Genomic DNA, 9,028 nt, shown 5'->3' with positions numbered 1-9,028 from the left:
TTTTCAATTGTATCTTCTTCCTCAGTCTCAGTCTGAGTAGCTTTGTCGTGATAGGTAATCTGCAATAACATTCTTATCAGTTTTTATTACTTCAATTGTAAATGTAAAATTTAATATATTTAATACCAATCTCCTTATTTCTTTTGTTGTTACCGAATCTTGTATTTTTCTTGTTAGCCACCATTTTACTTGTGTATTATCTGTTCTTATAACGAATTTGTTATATACAATATACTGTTCAAATGATAATAAACACTTATATACTGAATATAATTCTTTTCTATTTATTTCTCATTTTATTCATGTATTATTAATACAGAAATAATACAGAAATAAAATGTTTTCGGTATTATTAAATGTTCCTCAAATAATATCTGCAATGATGTTCTATCGTATTGCCATCATACCTGTATTTTAATATTCCTCCATAACTTTTTTCACTCGCATCTGATTCTATTATATAACTAAATTTTTTGTTTTCATCTGGAAAGTATAGTTTAGGTAAGTTTTTACATAATAATTTTACCTTTTGTATTTATATTTGGTCTTATTTTTAATATTTTATTTGGTATCGGGTAATTATATGTTTTAGTTTTTGCATTTAAATTTCTATTATCAATAACCATTCTACTTTTTCCTCTTTTTTGTTCACTATGTTTATTTACTATAAATGCTGGGCTTGTATGCTTGCTATTGCTTTCTTGTATGTACCCTTTTTCTAGTAATTCACTTATATGTATCTTAAATTCTGTTAAATCATTAAAATTATATTTTAATGGTTTTTGGGTTACTATACTATTATTATCAATTAGCTCAATTTTTATTTTTATTTTATGTTTTTCCCATCCTTGTAAAGGATCTTCAATATATAATAATTCTAACTTATCTTGGATTATTTTTAATTTATCTATAGAGAATATAATTAATTCTATCTTGGGGTCTTCCTCTTTTATATTTTCTAATTTTTGTGTAATTTTTTCACTTCCTTTTATCCATTCTGTTGTTTTTCGTTTTTAGCTATTTACTCTTGCTCCTATTTTTTGTTTACACGGTGTTGTGAACTACCAATGTATTTTTGTTATTATATGTGGGTATAATTTTTCTAAAAATGGCATTCCTAATAGCATATCTTTTGTCGTCAATTCAAAGTTATATATTTCTTCTATAGTTAATATCTTATCCATATTTGTATTTTTATATTTTTTGCCTTATATGTAATCATGCTTCTTCATTATTAAATCATGTTACTACTATCGGTGTTTTTAATTTTTCCCATTTATCTTCTGGTAAACAATTGTATTTACATATATTAGCTTCTGCTCCCGTATCTATCATTGGTGTATAATATCTGTTGTAGTATCCCTCTATTATTATCTTTGCAAGTATATATATTTTCATATATTTATCATACTAAAGATCTTTTTACTATTACTCTTTTATTTTCATAGTTTATTGTCAACTGTTTATCTTCTAGATTATATGATTTTACTTGTTCTAGCCATTTTATTCCTAAAGTGATATTTTCATTTTCTTGATATATTTTAAATTTTATTACTATTGGTACTCCTCCAATGATTATTTCTTTTTCTGTAGTTTTTTCGGTATATATTAATGCTTTTGGTAGTTCGGGGCATAATTGTTCAGTAGTTATTATTTCATCTTCCGTCACTAATTCTCTTGTAATATAGTTTTCTTCTAGTCCTGTATTTATTAATATTAAATAATTTCGTTGCTCCATTACTCCCGTTATGTAGTAATGATGTGGTTTTATTTCTTCTTCCATTGATTTTTGTGGAGTTTTATCTATTATTTTTGAGGTACTCATTTTTTATGATATTTGTGGTATTTCATAGTTTATTCTTTTCGATGTGCTTAATCTTTCTTTTACTATTTCTAAATCTTCTTCTATGTCAATCTCATTATAACTATAGTCATTTCTATCTATGACTGTAACTATTTTTTCAAAAGGATTTTCTATTTTTATTTATTTTATTTTATTTTTTGCTGTTATTTTATGTTTTGTTGTTAAAAACATATAAGTTTTTACATCTAGCTGTAAATATTTTATTCCCGGGGCTAGTTCTATTCTTGACATTTTCCAATATAATACTAATGATTTATCTATATTTCTTTCATTTATTGCTACTGAGCAGTTAGCATTTATTATAAATATAAAATTTTGGTATATGAGGTTACCATTTACTGCACTTATTATACTTTTTTCTATGGGTTGTATGATTCTATCATCCGCTAAGTATATTTCTATGGGTGTATCTATTCCTTCTCTAAAACATGCTTTTATTAGTATTTCTGTTCCTCCTAAATGTACATATTTAATTGGATTTTTAGCCTTAATATCTTGTATTTCTTTATTTATTATTCGTTTGTTTATTATTGGTATTTTAGCCTTTTCTTTGGTGTATTTGCAATCTATGATATGTTCCCTTTGACTTACTACATAATATTCTACTTTTTGTCATTTAAACCAGTTTCTTATTGTTGGTATTTCGAATATTTTTGCTACGCTTAGGTCTAATTCTTTTCCTTTTATTTGTTCAAATATACTATTATCAAATATTATCTTTTGTTCATAACATTCTTCGTCTTTGTAATGACCCTCCAGGTCATTTTTAAATTAAAGAATTCTTTCCCTCGTTTAGAGCATTCCTGTAGCTACCCCAAGTCAGTTATGACTTGCTGACACTGACTGTTCGGTCGCCTGGTCGTTCGTTTGGGTTTTAGGCCCGTTTCCCTATTTTGGAGATTTTATAACTTGAAAAGTTGACTTTGGTCAACCTTTTTGGAAGACGTGCTCAGATGAAAATTCTGACAGCTACGTTAGCTTCAGAATATTGATTTTGGTCTAGAACGACCCTTTGTTCACTTCCCGAGTCTTTAGATGGCAGTTGTGGAATCTGGCTCAAAACGATACTGGGTGTGGGACACACTTTTCATCGAAGCGATCTCCAAATGGAAATTCCGCCTTCACCGTTGAGTTCCAAATATCATTTTCAATCAGATTCCATATATGGTTTGTATTTTTCCGACTCCGATTGAATCCGGAACATCGAAATTTAAGTTTGAAGGGTTGTAGAATTCTAACGCGGTGGTGACGTGGCAGAGCCACGCGACGCCACGTGGCAGCGGATAGAAATCTGGAAATTTCCAGATTTTAGGACGAATTTCGTCCATTATTTCTTTCAAATCTTCAACATAAGATTTCTCCTCCATTTTAAGCCCGAATTAAGTGATTCAAAAGGCTAACTTCAATAGAATTTCGTGGGGAATCTAGAGGTGATCTCAGGAACGTGAGGGGAGGCTTCGTTTGAGGTAAGAAATCGAATTTAGCTACTGTTAGGATGATTTTCGAAATGAATTGTTGTTGAATTTTGAAATGTGAGATCTTGATCATCTTAGGTCCGTTTTGAGTCATTCTTGAGGCTAACTTGTAGAGTTTTTCGCAAGGATCGTCGTGGAATAATCTGTTTGGGTTGGAAGGGTCTCGCAGAAATGGGTGATCAAGGGGCTGCTAGTGTTAATTGTTGTGGTTGATTTGCTATGTTTTAGGCATCTGTTTGTGCTAAATTTTGGGGTATTAGTTTAGTAAGGTATTTGGGACGTTTTCACGGATTCGTTTTCAGGATTCCAATTGTGGGTCCCACAATCCCGTTTTAGACCCGATTTTGGGTCCGTCTCTGAAAAATATAATTTTAGTGTCAATATATTCGTAATGACAAGGTGATTGACCTTTTGTTAGTGGGGAAGCATTTGGAGACCGTTCGGAGGGGAAAAGTTCCGGTACCGTGAGTTGGAGCACGTGTGGTCGGCTTTCAGGTAGGCTATGACTTTCCCTCGTGGGATTGAGCATGTTTAGGCATTTTTTATTGATTTGCTTGAGTATGGAGGGGTTCGGGTGTCGAGCATGCTAAATTTCTATAATCCCTACCTTAGACCTTATTTCGGGAAAGTGTCGGATTATGATAGCATGTCTCTTGATATTATTGAACATCCATTCCTTGTGGTGTATATGATAATATTGACTTGAAGTATGTTTGGCCTTAGTATTGGCTTAGACTAGTGTTGCCATAGACTTGGGAGGTTTCGGATGTCGTTGGGCAGTTGAACTTTTTCCGACGTCATTTCGGACGGTCAGCTCCTTATAGACTGATATAGCAGACTTGAGTCTGATAGTCTGAGCCTTAGCTAGGCGGTAACTCAGCTTATGACCTTGTATCCATAATGCCCTGCTTTTCTATAAGCTACAGTACCCGGTTAGAGTCCGTGGTCCAGCTTACTTATGCCCAGGCTTAGCTACAGTACCTGGTTAGAGTTCGTGGTCCAGCTTACCACCTGTGATCTGGTTTTGGCTACAGTACCCGGTTAGAGTCTGTGGTCCAGCCCACCCGTGCCCGACCTTTGGCTACAGCACCCGGTTTGAGTTCGTGGTCCAGCCCATATAGGTTGACTCATTAGCTATAGTACCCGATTTGAGTCCGTGGTCCAGCTTGCACGTGGTGTATTCCCAATTCCTCACTAAAGCTTCAGTGTACCCTTCGAGTTTATGGGAGCCCGGCGGAGTTAGTTAGATTACTTGTCTTTGTTGCCTGTATGCTCGTGTACATGCCCCCCCCATTTACTACTCTTTGCACTTGATGTGACCCTTTATTTGCATTTCAGTTCACTTTTGCTTGTCTTGCTCAGTCGGCCTATGATGCCTACTGGGTACCAGTTGTTTTGGTACTCATGTTACGCTCTGCATCTATTTTGTGATGCAGGTCCGAGCAGTAGTAGCCAGCGTTGATCGAGCTTGGAGTAGACTTATCCGGAGACGGGGGTGAGCACACGGCGTTTTGTACTATTTCAGTCTCCATCTGTATATATAGACTTGTCTTTTTTCTTTCGAGACAGTCCAGTCTTTGTTGTCCAGTTTTGGGACATGTACTCATTTTGTAGTAGCTCTGTACTGGTGACTTCCAGGTTCTGGGAAGGATCTTTATTTGTATATATGTTTTGGGTTGCTTCCGCCTGCTTATATTGTTTTTTGCCTACTCTTGTTTAATTTCTACCCTCAGACCCATTACTTGTTGTTCCGGGTTACCGGTTGGCTTACCTGCTGGTGGGTTATAGTAGGTGCCATCATGACTTGATAAATCGGGTCGTGACAAATTGGTATCAGAGGCCAGGTTCGTCGGTCTCACTTGTACAGAGCTAACGTCTAGTAGAGTCCTGCAGATCGGTACGGAGACGTCCGTTACTTATCTTCGGGAGGCTACAGGATGTCTTTAGGAACGTGCTGCTTTTGTATCACTGTCGTGCATTGTGTGTCTTATCGATTTCTGAAAATTTTACTTGTACCACTCTTTTATAGGGATGGCTCGCACGCGTGGTAGGGCCCCAGCTAGGGGTAGAGGCCGACCTCGAGGTCGTGCCAGAGCTACAGCACCAGCCCAGGACCGAGAGCAAACTCCAGAGCCGGTGATAGAGCCACCAGCAGCTCCAGCACCGCAGCAGCCGATGGGTCCGGGATCAGCCCAGCCACCGCCCGAGCCTGTGGCAGCTCCAGATATACAGGCGATGCTCGTACAGATACTAGCTGCCATTGGGGGTATGCAGCAGGCCCCAGCTCCAGTTGTTCCAGTACCGCAGGGCCAGCCTACACCAGCGGCACCGATTGTCCAGCCTGACGATTTGGAGAGCGTCATGCCACTACGGGAGCAGAAGATGCTCGGTGTGTTCCTTAGACTATCACCGCCGAGGTTTTCTGGGGCAGTGGGGGAGGATGCCCACGAGTTTCTAGTTACTTGCCGCGAGCGGCTACAGACTTTGGGTTTAGTGGAGTCGAGAGGAGTAGACTTCACCGCTTACCAGTTAGACGGTCCCGCCAGGCAGTGGTGGCGTACATACTTAGAGACCAGGCTAGCTGGGTCTCCACCATTCACATGGACTGAGTTTTCAGAGGCCTTCTTGGCCCGATTTATTCCTAGGAGCATCAGAGATCAGCTCAGAGATCAGTTTGCTCGGTTAGAGCAGGGCTCCATGACAGTATCAGAGTATGAGGCCCGATTCCATGAGCTCTCCAGGCATGCCGCCATGATATTACTTACTGAGGAGGAGAGGGTTCGTTGTTTTGTTCGAGGTTTGAGACTACAGTTGCGGATTGAGACTCAATCTTTAGTCTCAGTGTGCCGCTCATTTCTGGATGTAGTGGACCATGCCCGCACTATCGAGCATCTCCGTCGCGAGGTCCAAGGGGGCAGCGGCAATAGAGCTAGACAGGAGGATAGCCATGATAGGCGCCGTTTCAGACCCCGAGAGTCTTATGATAGATCTCAGCAGAGGTTTCAGTCGAGTCAGTCTAGTAGCCCCTTCCAGGCCTCTCTCCAGGCATCGGAGCGTGATCAGCACCGCCATATTGGTTTTAGTGTCGGTCCTAGTCGGGGCCGAGATAGTTCACAAATGTATTCTTTTGGCCGGGGAAGCTGACCTCCAGCTCTAAGTCAACAGTCCCAGGGGTGCTATGAGTATGGGGAGTTAGATCATTGGGCCCGCGAGTGTCCCCATCGCAGGTTAGCCTTACCCACTCCACAGTATGCTAGGCATGCGCCAGCACCTCCAGCTAGAGGCAGAGACCAGGGACAGGACCGTAGGGGTGGTCACCAGGCTATACGGGGTGGTCCCTGAGGAGGCAGGTTAGGGGGCAGAGCCGATACACAGGGTAGGGGAGTCCAGGCCCACTTTTATGCAGCTCCAGCTAGAGCAGATGCTGAGACCTCGGACGATGTGATCACAGGTACAGTGTTATTATGCCATCAGCCCACATCCGCCTTATTTGATCCAAGCTCTACTTGTTCCTATATATCTGTTTATTGTGCTCCTCGATTGAGTATGATCCCAGAGCTATTGGTTGAGCCGTTGCGTGTTTCAACCCCGGTAGGTGATTCTTTAGTAGTGGATCTGGTATTTAGATCCTGTGTGATGACAATTCAGAGGCGAGACACTAGGGTTGATCTTATTTAGCTTGATATGGTGGATTTTGATTTGATTTTGGGTATGGATTGGTTATCTCCCCACCATGCGGTCTTGGATTGCTACGCTAAGACCGTTACTTTAGCCATGCTTGGTATTCCACCAGTGGTGTGGCAGGGCTCTTGTAGTCGCACACCAATTGGGGTGATATCTTTTGTTCGGGCCCACAGGTTGATGGCTAGCGGGTGTTTGGCTTATTTAGCTTATGTTAGAGATGTTAGTAGGGAGGGTCCTACCGTTGATTCAGTACCTATTGTTCGAGAGTTTACAGATGTGTTTCCTGCTGATCTGCCTGGTCTCCCTCCTGATCGTGACATTGACTTTTCTATTAAAGTAAACCAAGGCATTAAGCCCATTTCTATACCACCGTACCATATGGCCCTCGTAGAGCTCAAGGAGCTCAGTGTTCAGATTCAGGATCTCTTGGATAAGAGATTCATTCGGCCTAGTGTATCGCCTTGGGGTGCCCCAGTCCTCTTCGTAAAGAAGAAGGACGGTACTATGCGATTGTGCATCGACTACAGGCAGTTGAACAAGGTGACGGTGAAGAACCGTTCCCCATTCCTAGGATTGATAATCTATTTGACCAACTTCAGGGTGTCGTGATATTTTCTAAGATTGATTTAAGATCCGGCTACCACCAGTTGAGGATTAGGGCAGCGGACGTCCCTAAAACTGCATTTAGGACTCGTTACGGCCACTATGAGTTCCCAGTGATGTCTTTTGGGTTGACTAATGCCCCTGTCGCGTTCATGGACTTGATGACTAGGGTATTAAGGCCGTACTTGGGTTTATTTGTCATAGTCTTCATAGATGACATTCTAGTATACTCGCGGAGCCGGGAGGAGCGTGAGCAGCATTTGAGGATAGTGCTTCAGACTTTGAGAGGCCAGCGACTTTATGCTAAGTTCTCAAAGTGTGAGTTTTGGCTTGAGTCCGTATCATTCTTGGGGTACGTGGTGTCTAAGGATGGCATTATGGTAGATCCCGCTAAGATTGAGGCAATTCGTGATTGGGCCAGGCCCACTTCTGTGACTGAGATTCGTAGCTTAGTCGGATTGGCAGGCTACTATAGGCGTTTTGTTGAGGGATTTTCTACTATAACAGCGCCTTTGACTCGGTTGACTCGCTAGTATGTTCCGTTGGAGTGGTCGGAGGAGTGTGAGAGGAGCTTTCTGAGGCTTAAGGAGTTGCTTACCACCGCTCCTATATTGACTCTTCCAGTTGAGGGCGAGGGGTTTACTGTTTATTGTGACGCATCCTGCATTGGTTTGGGTTGTGTACTGATGCAGCAGGGCCGCGTTATAGCTTATGCGTCGAGGCAGCTTAAGTCGCACGAGCGCAACTACCCCACTCATGACTTAGAGTTGGCGGTGGTGGTTTTTGTGCTTAAGATTTGGAGGCATTACCTGTATGGAGTTCGATGCGAGATCTATACTGATCACAGGAGCCTTCAGTACATTGTGAGCCAGAGAGATCTTAATTCGAGACAGCGTCGTTGGATTGAGCTCCTGAAGGACTATGACCTCTCTATTCTCTACCATCCGGGCAAGGCAAATGTAGTAGCGGACGCCTTGAGTCGGAAAGTAGTGAGTATGGGTAGTCTAGCTTTTCTTTCTACTACGGAGCGACCATTAGCTTTGGACATCCAGTCCTTAGCTAACCGGACGGTACGGCTTGATATCTCTGATTCCCGGTGTGTACTAGCTTAGGTGGATGCTCAGTCATCTCTGCTGGATCGGATTCCCAGACGTCAGTTTGAGAATGAGGACTTAGTGGCACTTCGAGATCGAGTTTTGGGAGGTGACACTAGCCTGGCTACCTTAGATTTAGATGGGGTCTTAAGATTTGGTGATTGACTTTGTGTTCCAAGAGTTGGGGGTGTGATTCAGATTATTCTTACCGAGGCCCATGACTCCAAATATTCTATTCATCCGGGCACAGCTAAGATGTATCGGGACTTGAGACAACACTACTGGTGGAGCGGCATGAGGAGAGATAT

At 41.2% G+C, this 9,028-nt stretch overlaps 1 protein-coding gene across 1 annotated transcript in view; it reads left to right on the top strand.

Moving 5' to 3' along the window:
• LOC125857741 (uncharacterized) overlaps positions 1-8,159 on the top strand; it is an 18,339-nt gene extending 10,180 nt beyond the window's left edge. Inside the window, exons 3-7 of the mRNA XM_049537372.1 lie at positions 5,369-5,728; positions 6,206-6,415; positions 6,896-6,957; positions 7,144-7,489; positions 7,831-8,159. Coding sequence (XP_049393329.1) covers positions 5,369-5,728; positions 6,206-6,415; positions 6,896-6,957; positions 7,144-7,489; positions 7,831-8,159 — 1,307 coding nt within the window. The remainder of the gene's footprint in view (positions 1-5,368; positions 5,729-6,205; positions 6,416-6,895; positions 6,958-7,143; positions 7,490-7,830) is intronic.
• The last annotated feature ends 869 nt before the right edge of the window (positions 8,160-9,028 follow it).

The sequence above is a fragment of the Solanum stenotomum genome, chromosome 1 (assembly GCF_019186545.1).
Source record: "Solanum stenotomum isolate F172 chromosome 1, ASM1918654v1, whole genome shotgun sequence".
Taxonomy (NCBI): Eukaryota; Viridiplantae; Streptophyta; class Magnoliopsida; order Solanales; family Solanaceae; genus Solanum; species Solanum stenotomum.
Note: the sequence above shows the minus strand (reverse complement) of the source record. Positions and strands in the feature narration are given on the sequence as shown.